This window comes from Grampus griseus, assembly GCF_964374135.1.
Source record: "Grampus griseus genome assembly, chromosome: 14".
Taxonomy (NCBI): domain Eukaryota; kingdom Metazoa; phylum Chordata; class Mammalia; order Artiodactyla; family Delphinidae; genus Grampus; species Grampus griseus.
In genome coordinates this window covers 65,331,708-65,357,382 of record NC_139008.1, presented here as the reverse complement: position 1 = coordinate 65,357,382, position 25,675 = coordinate 65,331,708, and the positions used below count along the sequence as shown (strand labels likewise).

Here is a 25,675-nt window from a genome sequence, read left to right as displayed (position 1 = left end):
GAGGCCTTAGCCTGAGGTCTAGAGTGAGGGCGAGGGGCTACTGAGGGTTGGATGGGGAGTGAGGAGCAGATATAGTTTATTACTTAATGAAGACCTTGCTTGGCTGCCTCTACAACGCCTTTCATCTGCTGAAAGCTCTCTCCCTGCTCCCAGAAGGTGTGTGGGGCTTAAGGCCTTGGCTTGCAACCTATAGATAACAGAACTGAGAAGAAACTCCAAGGTAAACAACAGGGTCCCGCTCTCAGGCTCTAAGCTACAGAACCAGAGTTGGGGGACCAAAAAAGGTAAGGAGCCCAGAGAAATCTCGTTTGTCCCTGAGAACTCCTAGCATCGAAAAGGCCAGGTAAGGATTGAGCCACAGGGATGTGACTAGAGGCAGAGACCAGCTGGCATCTTGGGGGCCCCAGATTTAGCTCTGGGGGGTCTTAAACTGTTTTATACTAAGCATCTGTGCAGAGTCCCGTGCGTGGGCTTTGGAACCAAGCTCCAGCAGCTGTGAACAGCCCCCTACACACTCTGTGTGGTGTGACGGGGTATAATGGGGCCTGAGCTCCGGGTAAGTAGGTCTGGGGGACCGTGGTGCTGCTCCTAAACTCCCACATTCTTAGCCGGCCTTAGCTCCATCCCCATGCCTAGGTAAGAGGAATCACAGATTACGTTTGGAGGGCTGGAAGAAGGTCATGCCTGCTTCTTTATTTTATTTAAAAAATTTTTATTATCATTATTTTTTATTTATTTTTTGGCTGTGTTGGGTCTTCGTTGTTGCACGCGGGCTTCTCATTGTGGTGGCTTCTCTTGTTGCAGAGCACGGGCTCTAGGCACGCAGGCTTCAGTAGTTGTGGCTCGCGTGCTTCGGTAGTTGTGGCTCACGGGCTCTAGGGCACAGGCTCAGTAGTTGTGGCACACGGGCTTAGCTGCTCCACGGCATGTGGGATCTTCCCTGACCAGGGATGGAACCCGTGTCCCCTGCATTGGCAGGCAGATTTTTATGCACTGTGCCACCAGGGAAGCCCTATATATATTTTTTTAAATTAATTAATTAATTTAGGCTGCCCCGGGTCTTAGTTGTGGCATGCGGGATTTTTTTTTTTTTTTTTTAGTTGCAGCATGTGGGCTCATAGTTGCAGCAGACTTCTTAGTTGTGGCATGCATGTGGGATCTAGTTCCCCGACCAGGGATTGAACCTGGGCCCCCAGCATTGGGACTGCAGAGTCTTACCCACTGGACCTCCAGGGAAATCCCATGCCTGCTTCTTTAAAGAAAATTGTTCTCTCTTAGGCTTTGAGGAAGTTTCCAACAATAGGTCTTAAGCCTGTACACTGCCTAAACCAGGGCCAGGCCATAAGTGACAAGTCCTGCCACACTCCATCCTCCTTCCTGGCTTGACCTATGGCTGGACTACAGGGGGCCACAGTCGGTTGCAGCTGATATGCCCAGAAAGGGACACCCTGAGGCCTTTCACCCAGCGCAGAAGGGGAATGAAGCCAGATAGAACTTCTGAACTCAAGAGGCTGACTTTAGCCAAAAGCCAGCTCAGTGTTTTTGAAGTCCCCAGAACATGTTTTAAGTCAAGAACATATGATGGTTCATCATTATCCATGAGTTCAAATCTAGATCCCAAGGCCCTCCCTCCTCTCCCTCGTGACTCATTCCTCAGCGCAAACACACCCTGCTAAGGCCGACCAGTCTTCTCACCAGTATGCTTAGCAACCCTCCCAACTCCTCTCCAGCCACCAAGGGCCAGTTCATACCTTCCTGCCTCAGCCCCTGGAATTTCTACAGCACTTCCAGGCAGCACACACAACTGTCTCTGACTCATCTGCCTGTTATTGTCAATTGGGCTCAAGCTTCCTGTGGGCAGGGGCTTTGTCTTGTGTATCTTCTGTAGCCCTTCTCTATCAGAATGCAGGTAGATGACAAATGCATGCCACCTGACAGGAATCTTCAGTGAATTCTTCCTTAATAGATGCCCTTGATGTATGGCTGTTGCCCAGCTACACAGTAGAGACAGCAGCAGAGAACAAATGCAAAGACCCAGGGTTTATTGCTGGAGGGGGAGGTGTCCGAGCGGGTGAGTGCTGGATGATGAGTTCTAGGCGAGAGGCAGCAGACGCCCCTTGGCCAGGGAAAGGCGCTCTCTGGGTGACCGCAGGCTGGCAGCAAGTGTGATGTGCCTCATTCCCATGTGAGTCAGGGCCTTCCCCCAGCCTTGCAGCTTTCCCTCCCTCTTCCGGGGAATGCCAGCTGACCTGGGGCTCCCAGGCTGGGTAACAGAGTCAGAATTTTCTTTGGCAAACAGCAGCTGTGTGGAGGGGCCACGACCCGCTCTACGGCCTTCTGTCTGTCTGTGTGCTCCCAGGCTGGCCCGTGTCCTGCTCTTGCTGCAGCTGCTACCTGGAGGTGCCTTGAGCAGTGCTGGGGCTGGGGCACAGCAGGACCGGCCCAGGGGATGTCAGGCTTTGAGTCAGGGACTCATCCAGCTTTCGGGTCTCGGCCTCCAGGACAGTGGCCTCTGGGGCCTGGGCCACGGCGAGGAGGGAGTGAGAGAGGCTGTGGTGCAGGCCCGCCAGCTCACGGCTCGTCTGCACTGAGCGGGCGATGTAGTCCTGCTTCTGCTTCCGCTCCAGGGCCAGCTGGGCTCGCAGCAGGGCCACCTGGGGGGCAGGAAAACCAAGAGGGTGAGAGCAGTGGAGGGCCTCGAAGCTGCCCCAACCCTTCCTGCTCGGCTCCTGTGGCTCCTGTCAGACCAGCGTTTGAATGAACACCTCACCCACGAATCTCCGGATGAGGCTTTACAGCATTTGGGGGAAGGGCTGCTGGCAATCGGAGAATCCAGTGATCGTCAACCCTGGCTGCAAAGGAGACTCAGAGAGAGAGCTTAAAGAAACCAACCAGACTATTCACATGTTTACATGTAATAAAATGCCCAGATTGTAAGTACGTTTTGACCAATTTCATAACATACATACCATATATAACCACTATCTCAATCAAGATACAGGATGCTTTCATCCCTGCAGGAAGCTCCACCATGCCCCCTTTGGAAGGTTTTAAGAAATTTTCTGACTTAATTAGACAGGTGTGAGGCCTGAGCATCAGTATTTTTTTCAAAGCTCCCCAGGTGGTTCTAACGTGCAGCCAGGGTTGAGAATCACTGATTGATCCATTTCTCAAGATGAGTATACTGAGGGCCCCAGGAGGTGAAGTTTTTGGGAGGTCAGGGCACATCCAGGACTAGGGTGGGGCAACAGATGCTCCTAGGGTGCAAAATTTAAGGAGGAGCTCCAGGTCAACAGTGAGGCCTGTCTTGCCTCCCCCTAGTCTGGGCCCTGTCTCAGCAATTGCTTTGTGTGAGTTTAAGAGAATTCAAAGTAATAGCTTAGGGTTTCCCTGGTGGCGCCTGTGCGTCCGGAGCCTGTGCTCCCCAATGGGAGAGGCCACAACAGTGAGAGGCCCGCGTACCGCAAAAAAAAAAAAAAAAAAAAAAAAAAGTAATAGCTTAGGTCTAGCTGTATAGTCAGGGCCTGCCAGTAGTGACTACTGATTTCTGAAACAGGCTCAGAAATCAAAACTCCACAGTTCTAATTACTCCTGGGCCTTGAAAGACAGGGTGAACCTTTAGGGGAGGCCTAAGAGGCAAGAAGGCACTTTATACAGTTCCCCTGAGCTTGACCTGAGCTCTAGGGTATGGATCCTGGCGCTGGTGCCAGGCAACTCTGCCTGGTGTGCTGGGTGCATGTGAGGGCAGAGGAGGCCAGGATGCTTCTGCTTGCTTTAGTCTGTCCTCTTAAAATCTTCATCTGCTCCTCTGCCTTTCCCTTTTCTTTCCTAAGTAGGAGGTCTGGGGCCTGGAGTGTGCTTTCTTCCCCAGTCCCACCCTAAGCACGTGGGAGGTTAAGTCCACTCAGTGTGGGAGATGGAGTTGAGACGGGGCTCTGCCTGCCTCCCACAAGGACTGAAGTTCTCTAGGCAGGAACTATTTCCCCTCTCCCTGCTGGAGGTGCACAAAGGGCCAAGCACATAGCAGACACCAAAGCCTTGCTGCCTGAGTGCAAGGGAGGGAAAAGGGGCTTAGAAAACGGATCCTTCCAGAACGTACCTCTTTCTGCAGTTCAGCCATGTGCCTGGCATCTGAGGAGCCCTTCTGTCCTCCTCTTCCATCCTGTGGAAGACAAATGCCATTCCTGTTGGAACAGGCCTTCCACCGGAGTTCGTGCAGGCCTCCTCACAATCCTGGGGACCAGGGCAAGGGCTATGGGCCAGAAGTGCCTGAACTCAGATTGAACTCTCTGGGGCACCATGGCCCTGGGGCAAGGAGAAGCCCCAGAGGGCCCAAACCAACGCAATGGAGACCTGAGGCCAAATGTCCCAAAGGCTTGTATGGGACTGCTTCTTTGAGGTACCTCTTCATTTAAAGTTCAGCACACACCTGCTTCGTGCTAGCCCTGGTCCGTGAGCTAAGGATGCAGAGGGGAAGTAAGACAAGGGGCCTGTCCCTTGGGAAGCTTTCCTTGAAGGAAGGGGGATGGAGGGTTAGGAGGTGCTCAGACACCAGAAACAGTCCCTACCTGCCAGGCCCCAAGGCTGTCTACTGACAGGCATAACTCAACTAAAAGAGTGCTGGTTTGTGGTGTCTTCCCCCAGATCCTTCTGGCCCCAGGAACTACCCTGGACCCATATCTTGTAAATTCAGTATTGCAAAGGGCAAGGAAGTCTAAGAGGTCCATGAAGCTGCTATCAAGCTCCTAGGAACATCCAGGTCTGGCAAGCACCACCCAACACCTACATGCAGGGAGAGACCAGAAGCCCCAGGAGGCCTGCTCCTGGGAGCCTGAAGCACTGGTCGGGGGGCAGGTGGACTGTGTATCAGTGAAGGCTGGGTTCCTCAGAAAGCAGGGCTGACTCCAGCCCCGCCCACTGATGTTGGGCCTCCTTTCCGGGTCAGGGACAGTGCTGGGTGGGGCAGAGCCCGGTCAGGAGGGGCCCTACGGACTGGCTGGAGTGGCTCCTCCCCTTGCAAGGGGAGCCTGGGATACGCACTGCAGAGGGCTGTTTCTAGTGGCTGGGTTTGGGCTCTCCTGAGGCTGCAGTCGATGAAACAGACAAACCTGCTGGGTGGGTGACGGTGCCGTGGCTTCACCGCTCTCCAGGACGCCCGCCCGCGATGCTCGCAGGGAATCCCTCTTCAGTTTCCTCCGCTCTCGCTCCACCTGCCGAGATGCGAGTGAGAAGTCAGGGCTGGGCTTGGCTCTGGGTCTGGAGCAGAGCCGCCTTTTCTGAGAGGAGGCCGGTGTGAGGGTGGGGCAAGTGTAACGGGCCAGCAGCCGTGGGAAGCTGAACTGGGCTGAGGAGAGCACTTGCTGAGGCAGCCCTGAGTGCAAAGTGCTGCTGCGGCAGAGGAGGTGGGGCCGGCCTCCTCAGCCTTTGAAGCAGGGCCAGCAAACCTTTTCTGTAGTATTTTAGGCGCTGTGGGCCATTCGATCTGTGTCACAACTACTGCAGTGTCTCCAAACAGCTTTATTTTCAGAAACGGGCAGTGGGCTGAATTTGGCCCCTGGGCTATAGTTTACTAACCCCTTCTCTGGGGGCTGCATGAGAAGTGGAGATGCATGCCCAGCGGACCGGGGAGGGAGCTGAGGACAGGAGTCCCCCACCTGCTCCAGGGTGGTCCGCAGCTGGGCATTGTGGTGCTGCAGTCGGCTTCGGTCAACCTCCAGCCGCGCCACCGCTCGCTGCAGGTGTTCAAGCCTCTGCTCCCAGAGCTGCTTCTCCTCCACCTCAGGACTCGGCTCAGTCTTCGCTCCCGAGACCTGAAGGAGAGACCTGTCCGTCTCAGCCGGGCAGCCCCTCAGACAGGTGGGGAACAGATAGAGGGCAAAGGACTAACTTGGCAGGTCTGGGCTACAGGGACCCAATTCCCAGGGGAAGGGGACAAGCCCCTGGACAGGCGCTCCCTCCTGGGCCATCTGTTCCCACCAGGCCCCCAGCTCACCTCTCCCAGCTGGGCGCCGGGGTCTCCTCTGGGCCCCCGTTCTGCTCGGCTGGTCAGGCCTGGGTTGTGGAGTCGCTCCTTCTCCAGAGCTTGTCTGCTGAGCTCCAACTCATCCTGGGGTGAGTCACACCATTATGGCCTCATATCAAGACCCACTCCACACTCCGTCCTCAACAATTTTCTCATCAGGTTATAGTCTTACTTTTCCTGGCTTCTCTGAGCTATTCTAGTGGATAATTTTCATTTTACAGGTGGATAAAACTAAGGAGCAGAGAGGGATCTTCCCAAGGATACATGGTGGACTAGGACTAAAACCTGTCTCATTTTATTTATTTATTTAATTTTTATTTTTATTTTTTTGGCCGCACCGCATGGCTTGTGGGATCTTAGTTCCCCGACCAGGGATTGAACCAGGGCCACGGCAGTGAGACCCTAACCACTAGGCCACCAGGGAACTCCCGTTTTAGATCTCCCCTAAGCTAAGTGACAATTGGGAGCACTAGGTGTTGTGGAAAGAGCATGGACCCAGGAATCACATAGAGCCGGGTATTGTGTCATCGCGTATTTGCTATATGACCTGGGTAAAGGTATGAGCTCTTTCCAAACCCCAATTACCTCGTTTGTAAAATGACCACAGTGAGGACTTCCCTGGTGGTCCAGTGGTTAAGACTCCGCACTCCCAATGCAGGGGACGTGGGTTTGATCCCTGGTCAGGGAACTAAGATCCCACATGCTGGGAGGCGCGGCCACACACACACACACACACACACACACACACACAAAGACCATGTGAAGCTTAGATTAAGCCTCTGGGATTAAACCCCTTTAGATAAATGGGAAGACTAGTGCTAGATATTTTCTAGGCACCCTAGGGTTCATAAATGGTAAAGGTCAAGAGGACAGACAGAGAAGAGGAACGGAAGGTACACGTGTGGGTGGAGGCTGTCTGGGAGAGAGGAGCTTAGTAGTACGAGGCCAGCCTGCTTAGGTCTAACCCTAGTTCTGCCCTTTACTAGCTGGATGACCTTGGACAGGTTACTTAACCTCTCTTAACTGCCGTTCCTCAACTATAAAATGAAGATAATAACCATTCCTACTTCTCTCCTGGTCAGTCTCCCCAGGTCTACAGTTGCTCCCCCGGCAGCCTGAGCCATCTTTCTGAACTATATACCTGATCGTGTCACTCCCCTGCCCCAAACCCTTCATCCACTTCGCACTGGTCACCCAGGTCCTTAACATGCTGACAAGCCCTAAATGATGGCCCCCTGCTGTCCTCTCTTCTCTTGCCAGAGCCTCTTCTCTGTCCCTGGCAGTCTGAACTCCCTCACAGATACTCCACGCTCTCTTTCCTCCTTCTTCCTCTCCCTCCCTCAACCTGTGCTTGGCTCTTTCCTTACTGGTCCCTTCAGATCTAATCTTAAACACCACTTCTACCAGGAAAGGTGGGGTGGTCCCTCCGGTATGCTCAGAGCATACGAAACTTCACGTGTCAGGCACCAACCCTAATTAGGCACTGCATTATAACTGCTTTTCCACTAGACCATCAGCTCTAGGAGGGCAGGGACTGTGGATGCCACATCTTCCCCCACCGCACTAGCACAGTAACCTGGATTCCACTCTGTTGAGGTGCTCGTGACCTCAGCTTTCTTACACCCTGAGGTGCAGGCAGCCCCGGAGCCCAGGCAGACCGGGCTCTGCCCCAGCCCTTCCCGCCCACGGGGTGACTCACCTGCAGCCTCTGCTGTTCCGAGTCCCGCTCCCGGACAGAGGCTTGCAGGAACAGGGCTATCTCCTGCAGATTGCTGACGCTGGCCTTGCTCTGGGCCAGGGACAGTGCCAGGTCCTGGGCCTTCTCCCTCCACTCGATCTCTCTGGCCTCTGTCTGCCTCAGGGCCACCTGTAGTCGCTCCAGCTCCCGCTGCAGCCTGGGACCTGAGGAATCAAGTGTGGGAGACGGCTCCTCTCCTGGGGAGGCTCTGTGGCTGGGGGGTGAGTCCTCCAGACCCTTCCTTGGCCGGGCCTCCCTCAGCTCCAGGATCTCCTCTTCCTTTTGGGCTAGAGTCCACCGTAGCTGCCTTAGGCTCTCACGAAGGCCCCTCGTCTCTTCCTCTTCTCTCTCGTGCCTTGGCTCCTGCTTCTCTTGGGTCGCATTCTCTAGGCCCCGCTGGGCCAGAGCCTTCTCCAGCAGCTGTCCCTGCCTCCTCTGGTGTCTCAGCTCTTCATCCCTCTGGGCAAGTGCCTCCTGGAGCTGCCGCACGGCCTCCTGGTGTCGGAGGTCCTGGTCCTCGATCTCACCTTCCCGCTTCCTCAGGGCCTCCTCCAGCTGCCGGGATTGTGCCTGGCAGGAGTCCAGGGCAGCCTGCAAGGTGGCCGTGCTGGCCTCCAGGCTGCGGCTCAGCTCCGCCTGCCCAAGGAGATGCTGCTCTTTCTCCTGCAGGGTGGCCTGAGCCTTGCTGAGGGCCTTCTGCAGAGCCTCAGCCTGGACCCTGGCAGCCTCCTCCCGACACTGGGAGGACTGGCCATCTGCCCGGAGGGCCTCCCGCTCCCGGTCCCGTTCCTGGAGCATCACCTCTGCCTGCAGCCAGCTGTCCCGCAGGGTCCTGGCCTCCGCCTCATGCTCCTGGGCCTGTGCGGCGCACTGTTGCTGGAGGGCCAGCAGAGCCTTCTCCTGCTCCCGAGATTCAGCCCTTAGGTCACCCAGCACCTCCTCCAGGGCCTGGACCCGCTGTCTCTCCACTGCCAGCTCTTCCTGGAGCCTCTGCGCGTGTTCCTTGTGGCCCTCCAGCTCAGCCTGGCACTCCTGCAGTGTGGCGTGGGCCTGCTCCAGAGCTTGCCGCAGCGAGCCCGCCTGTTCCTTCACGCTCTCCTCCTGGCCCTGGGCCTGCTGCTGCTGCTGGTGCTGCAGGGCCTCGAGCTCCCGGGCACCCTGGGCCAGGGCCCTCTGGGCCTCGTCCAGCCGACCCTGAAGTGCCTGCTCTTTCAGCTCCCCCTGCTCCCTGGCTTCCTGCAGGTGCCGCTGCAGGACCACTATCTCCTGCTCCTGCTGGGTCAGGAGTAGGCTGGTCTCCCCCACCTTCCTGTGTAGGCCCTGGAGCTGCTGCTCCAGCTGGTCCTTGTGCTCCTGAAGCTCCTGGATACACTCCTGCTGGCATTCCAACTCCTTCTCCTTATCGCGCAGGATCAGCTTCATGTGCTCCAGGCTCCCTCGCTGAGCTTTACTCTGGCCCTTCCCTTCCTCTGCCCGCTCCTGCATCAGCTGCCTCTGAGAGGCCAGCTCCCGGCCCCGTTCTCTCAAGGACAGCTTGATCTGCTCCAGGTCCTCCTCCAGGATCTTGGTCTGCAGGGTCCTCTGATCTTCCAGGACCTGAATCCTTTCCTTCAGCAGCACCATGTCCTGCTCCCTCCTCTCCAGGTCCTGAGTCAGATGCTCTTTCTGCCTCTGCAGCTCCTTGATCTGGTCTTGCTGGGACGTCACCTCCTGGTCCTTCTCCTGGAGTTCTCTTGCCAGGAGGGTGCTCTGGCTCTCCAGCTCCTGGATCTGGCTGCCCTGCACCTGCAGCTCCTGGCTTCTCTCCTCCAGGTCCAGTGTAAGGTGGGTCAGAGCCACCCTCTGCATTTCCCTCTGGCCCTCCAGCTCCTCGATCGCCTTTTGCTGGCATTCCACTTTGTGGTGGTTTTCCTCTAGGTCCAGGGCCAGGCGTTCCATGGTAACCAGCTGCTTCTTCAGGTCCTCAATCTGTCCTTTCTGGGACTCAATCACTTGGGCCTTCTTCTCAAGTTCCAGAAGCTGATGCTCCAAGATGTTCCTCTGCGCCTCCTGGTCCTTCTCAAGCTCCTTGATCTGCTCCCGCTGCAGAGTCAGCTTCTGCTCTTGCTCCTGGACGGCCATGGGGAGATGCTCTAGAACAGACCTACACTCCTCCAGCTCCCGGATCTGTTCTCGCTGCAGATCCACCTCTTGGGTCCTCTTCTTCAGGTCCAGGGACAGCACTTCCAAAGCAGCCTTTTGCATTTCCCATTGCTTCTCCAGCACCTGGATTTTTCCCTGCAGAGTCTCCACCTCCTCTTCTCTTTCAGACAGGGTCTGGGCCAGGCGAGCCAGATTCTCCTGCAAAGCCTTCCCCTGGGCCACCTTCAGCTTGCCCTGCTCCTGCAGGGCCTGGGCTCGCTCGCGCTCACTCTCCACCTCCTCGTTTTTCAGTTTCAGTGCTGAGCGCACAGTTCTCAGGTCTTCCTCCAGGACCCCAGCAGCGCTTGCCTGAGCCCTGGCTTCTGCCACAGATGCTTGGAGATGTTCCACCTGGGCAGTCAGGTTCTCCTTGGCTGCCTGCAGTAACTCTCGCTCATTCTGAAAACAAGATGCAAAACCACCTTAAACTATACTTCCCTGAAACTGTCACTCCAACACAGGCCCTTCCTTTCCTTCCTCTGCAGCACCAGCATTGTCAAGGATTTGGGCAAAAGGAACTGGGTGTTCCACTTAGGCTGATACTGTAAAAGAATATCCCTACCCTACCCCGGGCTCTGCTGTGCTCAGAGGGGAAAAACTGTTGCAAATGAGTCATCCCAGACTCTAGTCCTTCAGGGAAAGGGACAAAAATCTCAACCTCAATTCAGAAAAAGTAATTAAAGGAGGATTCACTAGGGCCTTAATAATGGCCCTCAGGGATGTGGGGAGAGCCAGAGAAACAGAGACACTGCTGAAGGAAGCTGGGCACTACATATGGATGGGGTATGACCATGGGCCAGGATGGGCTCGATCCTGGGCCCTGAGGGACTACTCCTGAAGCAACCCCTCCCCCAAACCAGAAACACCTTACCTGGGTTTCTATTCCCTGGAGCTCTGCTTGCCGTAGGCGACTCTGGAAGGATGTCACAGTTTCACGCAGCTCCCTCAGCTCAGATTCTAGGGAGTTCTGTTTTCCTTCCCACTTGGATTTCTCTTTGGGAAGACAGGTAGTGGAGGAAGAACCATGATTGGAGGAAAGGAGGGACGTAGAGGCAGATGGAAGATGGGGAATAGAATCAAAGGAGGAAAAGGCCAAGAAGGAGAGAATTACACCCAGTTTCATAGAGGCATCACCCGTCTGCCAGCTGCTCCTGTCTGTCTAGGCTCCCTGCTGCTTCCAGACTCGTGTCTGCATCTGCTGCCCAGCTCTCCAGCAGTGCCTGACAATCATCCCAACACTTCCCATCCCGATCACAGATTCTCAACCTTGGATTCCAGACAGGGTTGAGCTAGATGATGTTGGAGGTCCTTTCCAGTCCCTAAGTCTATGATTTTGCAGAGGTTCCTAGAGACCAGGGTTGCTCTGCTGGGTACCCTCCATTTCTGCAAAATGCACCAGAACCCAACTATATGTGTGTGGCTCTCAGGGAGCCGTTTGGGATACTTTTAAGACCCAGACCGACTCCCCACGTTGTCTTCTTCCCTTCTACAGTTGAGCCTTGAGTCGCAAGACCCTCCCCTCTCCTTTCCTTTCCTAGTAGTCACCACACTTCCTAGCCCTTGGCTGTGGCACAGATAGCTTCTCCCCAGATTTCCCCCTCTTCCTATCTCCCAAACAAGCCCATAATCCTTCTGCTGTCAAAGGTTAATCATTTGAGAACATAGTTGGAGATAACAAAATAAGTAACACTGATAAATGATGAAAGACATAGAATTTTACAGTGTTCTTATAGACCTGACCTTAGGGTGCCAGTTTTTAAATCTTCACAGAAAAAACAGAAGCCTAGCTAGCAACTTCCCTCAGTTCACCAAATCTGTTCCTCCTAATCCCTTCTTCCAGGACGGCTCTCAAAGGCCAAGCAAAGTACACAAAATAGTTCACGGGGGGGGGGGGGGGTCATCGCCCCTTTGGAGACGCCTCTAGGTAAATCTCACAGTTGTGGGTAAGCAGTGGCTCCCAGGCCTGATCCCGCCCCACTGGGCTTCCTGCCTTTCCTTTCTTCTGCCCCAAACCCACCCCTGCCTTAAGCTTCTCACCTTCCTGGTTCTGGGAGAGCTGTCTCTGCAGAGCCTGCAACTCTGTGTGGATCTGGTTCTTCTCAGCTTCTGTATCAGTGAGACGCTGTTCCAGCTTCTGGGCCTGATCCCTCAGATCATCCTGGGAAAGAAAGGGTGTGGAACTCAAGTTCCTCATCTTCCAAAAAGCCGCCCCAGTTCAGGGCCCGATCCCTCTCTTCCCTCAGCCTGTCAGGGTCTGCCATCACGGACCTACTCTCAGATTGCTGGGTTATTTACCTCTGAACTCATGTGCATTTGGCTCCTGGAAGGGATGACAGGCTCTGCTCCAAATGGCTGGAGCCTAGGGTTCCCCTTCTGACTCGTCTGTCTTTGAAACAGAACTCCTGCTGAAGTCTTAGCCCGGGATCATCTCTCCTCTCCTCAAACTCCTACTTCAAAGCTTAGCTCAAAGGTCACTGCTTCCCTCCTTCTGACCCTCCCAATTGTCCCTTCCTCCTATTATTATCATGTACATCTGTTATTGATCCAATTATTTCTATCAGTTCTGCTTTATCTTAGGATGCAGCCTGGTTGCTCAGCCCTGTCACAAGTCTTCTTGAGGGCAGAGAGCAGGTCTTTCTCCTTTTTGTATCCCTAGCTCAGAGCGGCTGGCATATATATAGGTGACACTCAATTTTTACTGACTGATGGGTTCACTGTGAGGTGGAATTTGGGGGACATTTAGTTCAGTCTTAGGCCTAGAATGTTCCTATAAATGGCAACCTCAAACCTCAGCGATCCCCAATTTGTCAGGTGTTTCTTGGAGGTCTTGACACCAAGAACAATTCATGGCTGAGAGGAAAATGATGCAAAACGGTATCACAGGTCTATACAGACTATCACGTTTTACAGGGCTCACTCGAGTCCCTCACTCATTTATTCCTCACAGCCCTGTGAGGCAGGCATGATTTGCCCTACTTTACTAGTGAAACCAAGGCCCAGGACGCCAAATGCTTTATTCACAGTTGCCGGGTAGTAAGTGACAGAGGTGGTACTCATCCCAACTTTACGTCAGAAATAAAACAGGTCAAAGTGCTTCACAAGTCTTTTTCGGCGTAGGTGAAGAGCCTGAGGAAGGAGAACAGAGACACATACCCGGGCCCGCTGCGTCTTCCACAGGTCTTGGTGAAGCTTCTGGAGGGCAGACGCTACCGCCTCAGCTGAGAGAGCCGTCTGCAGGGGCCATCTCTTAAAGAGGATCCTAGCTCCATTCTGGTCTGAAAAAGTGAGGAAACACCTCCTGACCTGGCTGCACTATGAAAAGAAACAGCCATACCTCCCAGACCTGGCCTTGGCCTTCCCACCCATCCCTCTTCTCCTCAAAGAACCCCTTCTCAGCAGTTTGTTCATCATGCCCTGTCTGCATACCTACGTGCCAGGCACTGTGATGTGCATTAGAAAATGCTATCATTTGTTAGGCATTTAATAAGTGCCAGGAACTGTGTGAACGATTTTATTTGTCATCTTATTAACTCCTTAAAAAACTCCCAAGAGGTAAGTACCTCTTCTAAAAAAAAAAATTATTTATTTTTGGCTGCGTTGGGTCTTCGTTGCTGTGCTCGGGCTTTCTCTCTAGTTGCGGATGGAGGGGGCTGCTCTTCGTTGCAGTGTGCGGGCTTCTCATTGCGGTGGCTTCTCTTGTTGCGGAGCACGGGCTCTAGGCTCATGGGCTTCAGTAGTTGTGGCACATGGGCTCAGTAAGTGTGGTGCACGGGCTTAGTTGCTCCATGGCATGTGGGATCTTCCTGGACCAGGGATCGAACCCGTGTCCCCTGCATTGGCAGGCGGATTCTCAACCACTGCGCCACCAGGGAAGTCCTGGTAAGTACTTTTAACACCCTCATTTTATAGTTGAGAAAATCAAATTCAAAGAGAAGAGGTGACTTGCCCAAGGACACACATCTAGCAAATGGCCGAGCTGGGGTTCAAACTCTGATTGAATTAATCCCAGAGTCTGTGGCCTTGGCCTTGATGAGTATTGCCTAAGGAACTGCATTCCCTTCCCTTCTCCCCTGGGAGCTAGGCCTGGCTTTGACCAAAGAACTGAGTTCCTGGGTGGCTGCCTCACCTGGCTCAGGGCCCCAGAGGGAGGAAGCCGAGTCTCCCCCACCACTCAGCTCAAGCCCCCTCTCATAAGGAGACCCCAGGGCCTGCTGCAAGACAGAACAGAGGCTGGCCAGCTGGACCTGGGCCTGGTGCCCAGGCTGCTGTCCCGCTGCCAGGGCATCCAGGTGGCTCTCCGTGCTGCGCAGTCGCAGCTGTAGTTGGGCTGCCTTGGTTTCCTGGGCCCACAAGGAAGCTTGTAGCTGCTGTTCTGTTACTCGAGCTGCCTCTAGCTCCTCCAGCAGCTCTGCTTCCTGGGCCAGAAAGTCAGCCTCCTTTTCCTTCACCTCCTGCTTCAGTAATTCCACCTGCCAAAGAGGAAGTATGGTCACTCTGAGCAGGGAATGGATACCCTCTCCCCAGACCCTCCTGGGCCTGACCCCACTCAATCCCTGTGCAAACCTTGACTGGGGCTGGGAGGATTTCAGTAGGCTCAGCTCTCCAGCAGGAAGGGAGGGCTCCGGAATGAGTGTAACCCTAGGTTTAACCTACATGCCCACCTACGGACTCCTGACACATGGGCCTGGGCTATGCAAATGGGCTTTGGCCCTGGTCCCCCTGGCAACTATGCCAGCTCCCTGCTATGATTAGAAATCTGCCTGAAACACTGACACTGAGCCTAAAAAGACCAGTCACGATAATAATGGCTACCATTTATTGAATGCTTACTGTGTTCCTGACACTTTATATATTCCTATAATGATTAAGAATTATCATCCTTGTTTTATGGTTGAATAAAGTGATGTTCGCACAACCAGGAAGCAGTGGAGCTGGGAGTCACACCCAGGATCGTCTAACAGGCAGACCTGGGTCCTCATCTGCCACAGTCTACGTCTAGCTCTCACTTCCTCATTATTCTCCTCCCAGTTCCATCCTTCCTCTGTGCACAAGGTCTGGGGTCCTGCTGTGAGCAGACTGAGTCCCTGGAAGCAAGAGGCTGCCGCTGACCCCGTCTGGAGTAATACTTATTCCCCCTGCTGTGTCTTGCCAGGCAGACCAGGCACACTTGGCAGCGGCTGGGCTTGAACCAGGCCTGTGTGAGCTCTGCCCCTCTGGGCACTGTGTTCTGGGCCATCAGGTTCCCCACAGGGTCCGTTCTCAACTCTGGGTCAGGTTGCCAAGCCCCACCCAGCCCGGTCCTGGCTGCCCCCTCCTGCCAGGGCTGCTGAGGTCTCAGCGTGACTGAGCAATCACCTGCCGACTCCAGAAGGAGGTTTCCACCAAGGAAGAGGGCTCTTAGTGGGGTGGGAAATACCTGGGCGCTGAGCTCTTTCTGCCCTGCCTGGGCCTCCTGCATGTCCTGGCGCAAGGAGCTCAGCTCTTGCTGTCGAACAGAGTCAGCCTCTTGTAAAACAAGGAGTCTCTGTTCCTTTTCCGCCAGCGACAGAGTCAGGCTAAAAAGAGAAGGTTCAGAGGGCTGGGTCATTCTCTCAGGGAGTGAAGAACTACCTTCTCATCTGACTGCTCTAACACAGCATTAATAATTAATAGAAACAGTGATGATAATGATTCCAGTATAACAATAAAAGCCTCCATACACTGAGCACCTACTGAGTGCTCCTAGGTCCTTCATGCATATATTTCATTTCAACTTCACAGTTTATTCTTCTCTAGAAAAATTCCAGAAATATCTATACAATACCTCAAATTCAACATGTCCAATTCTTCCCAACCCCTCTGCACCTCCCCTCCCACCAGTCACCCCTACTATGTTCCCCAGCTCACTGAGTGGCACCTCCATTCACCCTTAGAAGTCTTGACCACATCACAGCATCCTCCCCTCATCCCACCTGGGTCCACTTTAAGACTACAAATAACTGATTCCAACTCCCCTAACACCCCTTAAACCCCTTCCCTCCTCCCATTGCCTACGACCCTACCTCGGTTCAGCTTTGGTTCTCTTATCTGGACAATTGTACCAGTCTCCTACCTTGTCTTCCTGCCTCTAGTTTCATCAACAAAAGGATTTCTCCCTCCTCAGACTCCAGGTAACATAACCTGCAATACTTTCCTTTGGGGGTTATTTGATTAACGTCTTCCCCACAAAACGATAAATTCTACTGAGGCAGAGACTCTATTGTCTTAATATATCCCCAACCCCTGGCATAGTGTCTGGTGCATGCTATGTGTTCTCTAAATATCTGCTAAATGAATGAAGCATGAGCTTTGGAGACAAGGACCATGCCCTCTCCACACAGCTACCTGTACAGCCCAGAGCTGGAGACGTGAGAGGTTAGGTGCCCTGAGCAAACTGTCAACCTCACAGTGACCCCTGGACCCAGACAGGCAAAAGCCAACTCCATGGCCTGTCTAGCCTACCTGGCTTTCTCTCTCTCCAGCTCCTTCTGAATTCGGCAACACTCCTGGGCCTCTCTCAGCTTCTCCTGAACCTCCTGGTCCACCAACCTCTGGGAGTCTTCCTTGGAAACCAGCTGAGACTTCAAGTCCTCCACCTGGAAAGTCAAGGGCATGAGGACCAAGGGCAGGAAGGGTGGTGGGAGGATGCTTCCCACCTAGGGCTTTAGGGTCCTTCAAGGTTTACCAGAGTCACCAGCCCATTTTCAAATCTCTGGAGGTCCTGCCAACCCTTACATGCTGTTCTTATCCACCTCCCTCTGCCAGTACCATCCAGCCTAGTCCCCTGTCTCCCCAGCCTCACATATGCTGTATAGAGGCAGGCACAAATAAAAACCTTGATTGAATGTAACTCTGTCCAAAGGCCAAGTGATGAGCAAGTGATTGTATTTTTTTAAAAATAAACAACCCGACCATCATCTGATATAGGATTTTGAGAAGGAAAAGCAATCTGGTATAAAAATACTGGATCTATGGGGAGGCTGGATCTATGGGGCTGCCAAGAAATTTTGAGGTCTGTGGTCCCCACTGAGAGAGGTTACTAACTACCCCAGGGATCTGGGAGGCACATGCACAGCTCTGAGCACCCTTCACTTTTCCACTCAGTACTGGGGCTTCCCCTCCCCCTCCCAGGCTCAGGCAGCCAAGGTTCCCCCGTCCTGCCAGAGGGAGTGGGAGAGCCTGGCTGTGCTGGGGAAGGGTGCTGGGCTGGGAGAGAGGAGCAGGGACCTGCTTCTGCAGGTCTATCTTATCCTGCAGCAGGGTGCCGCCCTCTTCCTGGAGGGCAGCGAGGCTGTCTTTGTGCTGCTGGGCTGCCTGCTCCAGTGCCCGCTGAGCCTCCTGGAGCTGGGTCTGCAGCATCCCAGTGGTCTCCTGCAAAGGGAGAAGACAGCAGGGAGCAGAAGAAAGCTTCCTTGGTCTTGAAATCCATGTTACAGAAATCCGTGTTGTATAAATACTGGTGTTTTGGTTGGGTTGCCAAAAGCTGAGGCAGGGCCCAGCTATCCACGTTGTTTCCATGATACCCTGTCACCTCAAGTCCTCACCTCCTATTCCCTCTCCTCCCTCACCAAGTGCACTGCTCACCCAGGCTTTCTCGGCCAGGGTCCCTCACCCAGACCACTGCAGCAGCCTCCTGCCGGGTGTCCCTGTTTCCATTTCATGCCACCATGCCCACGTGCAAGCAGGCAAACACAAACACACACAAAATTCTCCCCTCAGCAGCTAAAGTATTTTAAAATATGTATGTAATAACTCATGTCCCACTCTGCTTTTTAAATACCATCCAACATGTTCCCACTGCCCTTAGAACAAAGTCCAAGGTCCTACCATGGCTGACAAAGGGCTCCTGCCCCCAAGCTTATCATGCTGCCTCCTGTCTGTCCTGAACTGTCCCAGGCCCTTTCTGCCTGTCCCAGGCCCTTATGATAGCTATTTCCTCTGCCTAAACTGTTCTTCAAATGGCTGGCTTCTTTTCTTTTCCTTTTAATGATTTTATTGAGATTCAGTTCACATACCCTACAATTTACTCATTTAAAGCATACAATTCAATGGTTTTAGCATATTCACGGGGTTGTGCAACTGTCACCATGATCATTTGTTTACCATTTTCATCATCTCCAGAAAGAAATCCTGTACCCTCCCCATCCCCCATCCTCACTGCCAACTACTCGTCTACTTTCTGTCTGTGTAGATTTGCCTGTTTTGGATATTTCCCACAGGTGGAATCATACACTGTGTGCCTTCTTGTAACTGGCCTCTTTCACTTAGCATAATGCTTTCAAGGTTCATCCTTATTGTTCTACGGGTCTGGCTCTTCAACCTTAATGGTTCAGCTCAAATGTCATTTTCTCAGTGAGGCCCTCCATGACCACCTTGTCCAAAGAGGCCTCCTTTGAATCACTCTCAATTACATCGTCCTGTTTATTTCCTTTACAGTCCTTATCACAACCGGTAATTATCTCACTTATTTTGTGTCTGCTCTGCCACTAGAACTCCATGACTGTCATGTTCACCGTTGTGCCACACCCTTCTGCTGGTCAAATGTCAGCACCTAGGCAGGGCCCGGTGCAAAGAAGTGCCAAAGAGCAGGTCAATGTGAATGAACAAATCAACGCTGCCTCTTCTTCCTTGCCCAGAACCACCCTCCGTACCTGCTCCTTTAACTTTTGAACCTTCATGTCCTGCCTCAGCCGCTCCAGTTGTTGGCTGGCATCTGCCAGCTCCTTCTGGGTCTGCAGCAGTGTCTCCAGGAGGGACACCCTCTCCTTCTCTGTTTCAAGCTGCATCTGTGGAGGGGCAGGAGGGCGAGGGCTTGTTGGGTTAGGGGTCACCATGCTCACCCACTAGGCCACAAGCACACGCCAGCTGCTCTAGGGCTCTTCTAGCAAATGGGGTGGGGGCTGAGGGCGAAGGAAGGTCTGGACCCACTGACTGAGAGCCAGGAAGTACGAAGATTGCTGCTGGTTTGCAAGCTGACAGGATGTGGTAAACGACAGCCCTCCCTCAGGAAGTAGGACATGCCACCAGCCGTGCAGCTAACGGTACTGATCACCTGCTCATGGGGAACAGAGTGGGAAGCTACATTCTCTTCTGGAAGCCCCTGCAGCACCACCCTCGGGAGTGGGAAAGGAAATGGCCCAAGGTAGGGGGATCACAGGGTGGACGTGCAGCCCAGTCCTCCCAGCTGCCCACCTGGCACAGGGCGCTCTCGGCCTCGGCCTGTTCTTCTGCCCTCTGTGTCCGCATGGCCTCCGTTTCTGCCTGCTGTTCCCTCAGCCTCGTTTCCAGCTCCATTTTCTCCCTCTCCAGGCTCTCCAGAGCCTTATCCAGTTCCTGCTGGTGGCAGGAGCGCTCTCTCTCCTGGTCGTACGAAGGAAGCACCGTTAGAGCCGAGGGGGTGAGGAGAGGAGGCAGAAGGAGAACCGGGTTAGGGCAAGAAGCCTACTGCTCACCAGCTGTGTGACCTTGGCGCCTCACGTGACAAGCCTGCTTCCTCATCTGTGAGGTGAGGCTAATCACCCTGCCTTGCCCATCTCGCCAAATTTTATGAGGATCAAATGAGATTCATTAAAAACAAATCAAATGATATAATACATGGAAAAGTGTTTTCTAAAGCGCAACTGTCCCTCATATAAGCTACAAATATCTGTTATTTTAAAGCAAGCACATCATGGTTGGTGGTTGTAACAGCAAACTGAGGGGGCGGACTCGCTCTCTGCTGTCCCCACTCCCCTGCTCAGGGTGACAGGATTAGCCTCCCAAAAAGCCAGGCCGAGCCTGTCTCCTATACGATACAAGAGCGTTAGGATGGGGCATCCCGGTCCTCCCAGAGGTCCATCAGTGACCGACACCCTCCCTGATCTCCTAGACGAATCCAGCCCCTCTATTAGGATCTCAGGATGGTGGTGAAGGGCACTGGAGCCAGGCTGCCTAGGTTACAGTCTTTACCCCAGTACTACTAGTGTGACCTCAGTTCATTTCTATCGCATCTCTGTGCCTCAGTTTCCTCATCTATAAAAACGGGGACAGGGAAATTCCCTGGCGGTCCAGTGGTTAGAACTCTGCATTTTCACTGCTCAGGGCGCAGGTTTGGTCCCTGGTCCGGGAACTAAGATCCTGCAAACTGCACAGCATGGCCTAAATAAATAAATAAATCCTGTGTAAAAAAATAATAATAAAATAAAAAAAATTTTTTTTAAATGAGGATAACAACAGGGTCCTCCTAGGGTTGTTCTCACGAGTGAAGTAAGTCGTGTAAAGCACTTTAAATGGTGCTGAGCACCCAGAAAGCATTCAGTAGCCAATAGCTATCACCATCTTCATCACCTTTCCTTTAAAATGTTCGTTAAGTCGTAGTTATCCACATTTAATGGGAAGGCCTCTAGTGTTTCACCCCTTTCCAACATCGTCTTGTGCACTCTCCCTTCACTTGCTACACTCTGGCTGCACTGGCCTCCTTTCAGGTCCTGGAGGACACCACGCACCTCCATTCCTTAAGGCCTTGACTCATGCTTTCCTTCTACTTGGACTGCTCTTCCCACCCCACCGTCACTCATGGCTTAAATGACACTTCCTCATAGATGCCTTCCCAGACCATACGCTCAAAACGGTCCCCCTTTGTTCTTCTTCTTCTATCACCCAGTTCTTTTTCTTCATAGAACTTCCGTCATCAGTTACTCATTTATGTATTAATTTATTTAATACCTATCTTCCCCCAAGACTTGAAGCTCCATCAGGAGAACGATGTCTACTTTGCTCTCTGCTGTATCCTCAATGCTCAGCATCATGCCTGGCAGACAGTAAGAACTCAGCATTGCTTCAATGAATCACATTTCAGCTACTGGCCTATTAAGATGCTTAAGAACAGTGATCTATAATACCACAGTTAATAGACCAGCTATGAATATCAAATCATACACTCTGGTTCAAAAAGCCAACTGTAAGAATATGGGAAAGATGAATGTAATAGTAGTTACGTGTCAAAAAAACCAAAACAAAACTGACCTATTTGCTCAATATGAGTTAGAAGTGTGTTATGGCTACCAGAAGGGCTAATTCTGTGATGTCCAGAAGTAACAGTCAAGCGTTGCTGCCTAGTTTGTGGATCAGAATACTCTGCACACTGGTTCACGAGTGATGTGTATCATGTCTAGAGGAAAGCAACCATGTTGGTGAGGTATTCCAAGCAAATCTAAGGCTGATTTGTTTCAGGTAATAGATTTTGGCTCAGCTTAAGGAATAATTTTCTAATAACTAGATCTATCTAAAAATAAATGGGCATTCCAATGGATGGAATACAACAGAAGCTAAGCAACCCTTGGAAGGGATATTGTAGAAGTGGACATAGCATAAATGCTACGAAATGGTTAATCCCTGCTCTACCACTTCTTAGCCAGGTAACCCTGAGTGACTTCTCTAAGTCTCAGTTTCCTCACTAGGTGGTTGTGTAGGCTATCTGAAATAACGTGACTAGCATTCAGCATGGTACCTGGCATGGGAAAGTGCTCAGTAAGTATCCACTATCACTGCTATTAAAGGGGATTCAGACACTAGATGGAAGAATGGAGAATATAACCCCTAAGAGTTTTTCTAATTGGTAGGATTCCAGGACAAGGCAGGCACTGTTAAAACTAACAGACTCTCTGGGAATTCCCTGGCGGTCCAGTGGTTAGGACTCTGCCAAGGGCCTGGGTTCAATCCCTGCTCAGGGAACTAGGATCCTGCATGCTGTGTGGCGTGGCCAAAAAACAAAAAACTAACAGACTCTCGAGAGTTACGCGGGCTTTCAACCCTTTCAATCAGTAGGGAGACCATAAAGTCAGACAATCAGAAGTCAGGGGGATTATCTGACTGAGAAGAAAGGAAAAGACGGAAGAGACTTTCCCATGATTCAGGTGTGGCCATGAGATGGTCAGTCCTTCCACGGATACCAAGTCTACATCAGGCGGTAACACATCATTCAGAAGTTTTATAGCTTCTTTTACTTGTAGGGTTTTCAGTGGGTGGTATGACTGATTCTTGCTGGGAAACTGAACTGCCTCTGGACACTGGTCATTCAATAAATATTTTGAAGTAACTACTATAATCTAGGCACATAATTCTAAAAAGAGGCAAACTTTTGGCTACCACCTTGCCAGCAAGTCTGCCTTGTAATAACTATCAAATCACAAATACACACAAAGCACAAGTCAACTTCCATTTCCAGAAATCTGACAAACAAGCTCTCTGAACCCTCCACCTGTAAAAGGGCAAAACAAACTAACAAACAAAAAAAATGCCAATTTAACTATTAAGTATATATTTTAATGTATCACTGAGCCAGCAGGAAAATAATGAAAATTTCACTGGAGCCAAAATCAAAGCAATACTTGTGATCTAAAGAGGTAAATGAGCACAGAACAGGCTTTCCACTGGAGGTATTTACTTTACCTAACAACCTTGAAATTCATTTTCTGGCAATGTGGGCAAAGAAAACAGAAAACAAAGGGTGGGGAGCCTGACAGGAGACATAAGGCTGGACCTCCAAAGGGCTATCTGGGGTCAGGAAACTATGGCATATGGGCCAAACCTGGCCCTGTGAGCTAAGAGTGGTTTTTATGTTTTTAATGGTTGATAAGAAGTCAAAAGAAGAATAAGACTTTGTGACATGTGAAAATTATATGAAATTCAGTTTCAATGTCCATACATAGAGTTTTATTGGAACACAGCCATGCTCATTTACATACATGTCGTTTACAGCTGCTTTTGCACTAGAGCAGCAGAGAAAAGTGAGTGTGACAGAGACTGTATGGTCTGCAAGGCCCAACGTGGCTCTTCAGAAAAACACCCACCCATCCCTGGGCTACAGTCCTCAGTAAATGGATAAACTTGAGAGAGGGAGAAAAGGGGAAGAAAAAGGGAGAGAGAAAAAGTGGGGGAGAGAGAAAACAAAACACTGTACAGAAGGGAATAGCAAGAAAATTTGTCTTAACTTTCACAAAGGGCTATATATATATATATCACTTGAGAATTCATAACCATAGGCTGGTGTTCATGTGGGTTCAGGGCCTGAATGTGGCCCAAAAACTTTAAACAGAAATTGTACTTTAAGGTGGTCCTGGGATGCTTGTCCTTCACCTTCCTCAGAGAAGCAAAAGCAAATCTCTGAGGAAAATCTCCTTTGCCTCAGGCCTAAAAGGATTCCCACAGAAAAATTTCCGGAGAACATGAGTTCAGAGTCAGGAATCACAAAACACATAGGGGCCAAGGTCATCAGTGAGAGCCAAGGGAAACAACATGTAACAGAGATTCAAAAAGATTTTAGGTGCTGGAATTATTAGACAGCATAAAAGTATGTTTCATGTGTTTAAAGAATAAAAGAGGGGACTGCAAATATAAATTAGGGAGAAGACACTAAAAAATGACCAAGAAGATCTGAAAAAATAACCAAACAAAATGTTGAGAAATAAAATATTTAATAAATAAAATTTAAAACTTGGTGAATAGACTATAAAGCAGATTAGACACAGTTGAAAAGGGAAATTAGTGAATAGAAGAGGGATCTGAAAAAATATCACCCAGAATACAGTGTAGAAAAAGTACACATGAAAAATCTAAGACAGAAAGTTAAGATACCTGAAGGTTACACCAAGTTCTAACATACAACTAATTAGAGGCTTCTCAATACCAACAACGGAACAATCAGTATGCTGACAGAAAATAACGGTTACCTTAGAATTTGTACCTGAATTTTATACCCAGTGAAACTATCTTTCAAGAATACAAGTGGGAGGGATAAATTAGGAGTTTCGGATTAACATATATACCTACTATATATAAAATAGATAACAAAGACCTATTATATAGCACAGGGAACTATACTCAATACTTTGTAATAACCTATAAGGGAAAAGAATCTGCAAAATAAAAGACATAATATATATATATAACTGAATCACTTTGCTGTACACCTGAAACTAACACAACATTGTAAATCAACTATACTTCAATAAAAAATAAAAAAGGAAAAATCTATAAAAAAGAATAAAAGTAAAATAGACATTTTCAGACAATTAACTACCAACATACCCTCACCAAAGGAAATTCTACTTCAAGGAAAACAAATCCAAATAGAAAGCCTGACACGCAAGGAGGAATGGTGAGCAAAAAAAAACCTGGTAAAATTTTCAGTGTATCTAAACAATTATTGACTGTATAAAATAATCAAAACACATAATGTATGGTGTTAACAACTAGTAATAACTAAACACAATGACTAATACAGTTGATAGGTTGGGAGGAGTGAATGCAGGTAAAATGTTCTCTGGTCCTTGTGTCATTCAGGAAAAGGGTAAATATACTGATTAACTTGAGATTTTATTAAGTATGTATTTTAAAATATTAAAGAACTAAAAGAATAAAAAATAGAGTACATATCATCCAAAGCAGTAGAGAGAAAAAAAGAAGTGAGAAAAGAATACAATTTAATAATCCGATATAACCCTCTAAAAGAAGTTAAGAAAGGTGAATTCCCCTCCACAAAAGGTGTAAAAAGGCAAGAGAGGGCTTCCCTGGTGGCGCAGTGGTTGAGAGTCCGCCTGCCGATGCAGGGGACGCGGGTTCGTGCCCCGGTCCGGGAAGATCCCACATGCCGCGGAGCGGCTGGGCCTGTGAGCCATGGCCGCTGAGCCTGCGTGTCCGGAGCCTGTGCTCCGCAACGGGAGAGGCCACAACAGTGAGAGGCCCGCGTACCACAAAAAAAAAAAAAGTCAAGAGAAATAGCATAAGATGGTGGAAATAAATCCAAATATGCCTATAATCACAATAAAAGCAAATGGACTAAATCAAATAATTAAAAGACAAAAGAAACACAGTTCTGAATTGGGCAATAATAGGTCCAAGGCATTCCTCTGCTCCCTTTACACCCTGGGGCCAGTTTATCGATCCTAAATCCCAGGATCCATTCTTAAGTCTCTATACATACAGAAACAACAACAACAATAATACCTAACACAAATATAGAGCTTACTGTATACCAGGAACTATTATTAGTGTTTTCCATACATTAACTCATTTACTAGCTAGAAGCTGGATTTTGCACCATGGTGACCAACCAGACTAGTCCTGTTCAGATTTCACTTTTATAAGCAGGAATATCTGCTGCTGTCTGTCTCTCCCATCCCCTAGCCACAACCACCACCTACCCATTTCTCCTGGAGCCGGTTCACCTCCTCCTCATGGGCTGACTTCAGCTGCTGCAGGGCAGCCTGCTCCTCTTGCTCAGCCTGGGCCAGCTGTCTGGCTGCCGCATCCCGTGCCTGCTCTGCCCGGCTCCGTTCAGTGTCCAGTTCCAGCTGCAGGCACTTCACTTCCCCTAAGATGCCAGGGACAGGATCTTGTCTCTGAGCCTCTGTCCTCCATCTTTCACCCCTCTCCCCAGACCTCATGAGGAACTCCCATCTCAGAGGCCCTGGGCCTGGCTCTAATAGCTTCCCACTGTCTTCCTAGCTTTCAACATCCCTGTGGAATGAAGTGCGCCCATCCAAGTTGGGTTCTTACCTTGGATTACTTCCTTGGCTTGAGTGACGGTTTGAATCTGGACCTCCAGCTGCCCCTTGGTGACCTCTATCAGAGAATTTTGTTGCTGGGCCTCAAACAGACTGCTCTCCAGTAGCTCCTTGGCTGAGCTGTCAGGTTCAGGAATCGGGAGAGTTCTTACCCATCAAGCCCCTTCCTTA

General features: G+C 50.9%; 1 protein-coding gene across 2 annotated transcripts in view; it reads right to left on the bottom strand.

Annotated features, from left to right (window-relative positions):
* Positions 1 to 746: 746 nt before the first annotated feature.
* The window catches only part of CEP250 (centrosomal protein 250), a 47,470-nt gene continuing 22,541 nt past the window's right edge, over positions 747 to 25,675 (bottom strand). For both annotated transcript variants that reach the window (XM_082670253.1, XM_082670252.1), the window contains 17 exons: positions 25,497 to 25,624; positions 25,142 to 25,311; positions 19,152 to 19,319; positions 18,611 to 18,745; positions 17,187 to 17,330; positions 16,422 to 16,555; positions 15,358 to 15,496; positions 14,068 to 14,410; positions 13,095 to 13,216; positions 11,979 to 12,099; positions 10,813 to 10,934; positions 7,722 to 10,340; positions 5,993 to 6,106; positions 5,655 to 5,810; positions 5,109 to 5,210; positions 4,100 to 4,162; positions 747 to 2,654 (listed from right to left, as the gene is read on the bottom strand). In XM_082670253.1, the coding sequence (XP_082526379.1) occupies positions 2,391 to 2,654; positions 4,100 to 4,162; positions 5,109 to 5,210; positions 5,655 to 5,810; positions 5,993 to 6,106; positions 7,722 to 10,340; positions 10,813 to 10,934; positions 11,979 to 12,099; positions 13,095 to 13,216; positions 14,068 to 14,410; positions 15,358 to 15,496; positions 16,422 to 16,555; positions 17,187 to 17,330; positions 18,611 to 18,745; positions 19,152 to 19,319; positions 25,142 to 25,311; positions 25,497 to 25,624 (5,044 nt within the window). In that variant the 3' untranslated portion in view covers positions 747 to 2,390. The remainder of the gene's footprint in view (positions 2,655 to 4,099; positions 4,163 to 5,108; positions 5,211 to 5,654; positions 5,811 to 5,992; positions 6,107 to 7,721; positions 10,341 to 10,812; positions 10,935 to 11,978; positions 12,100 to 13,094; positions 13,217 to 14,067; positions 14,411 to 15,357; positions 15,497 to 16,421; positions 16,556 to 17,186; positions 17,331 to 18,610; positions 18,746 to 19,151; positions 19,320 to 25,141; positions 25,312 to 25,496; positions 25,625 to 25,675) is intronic.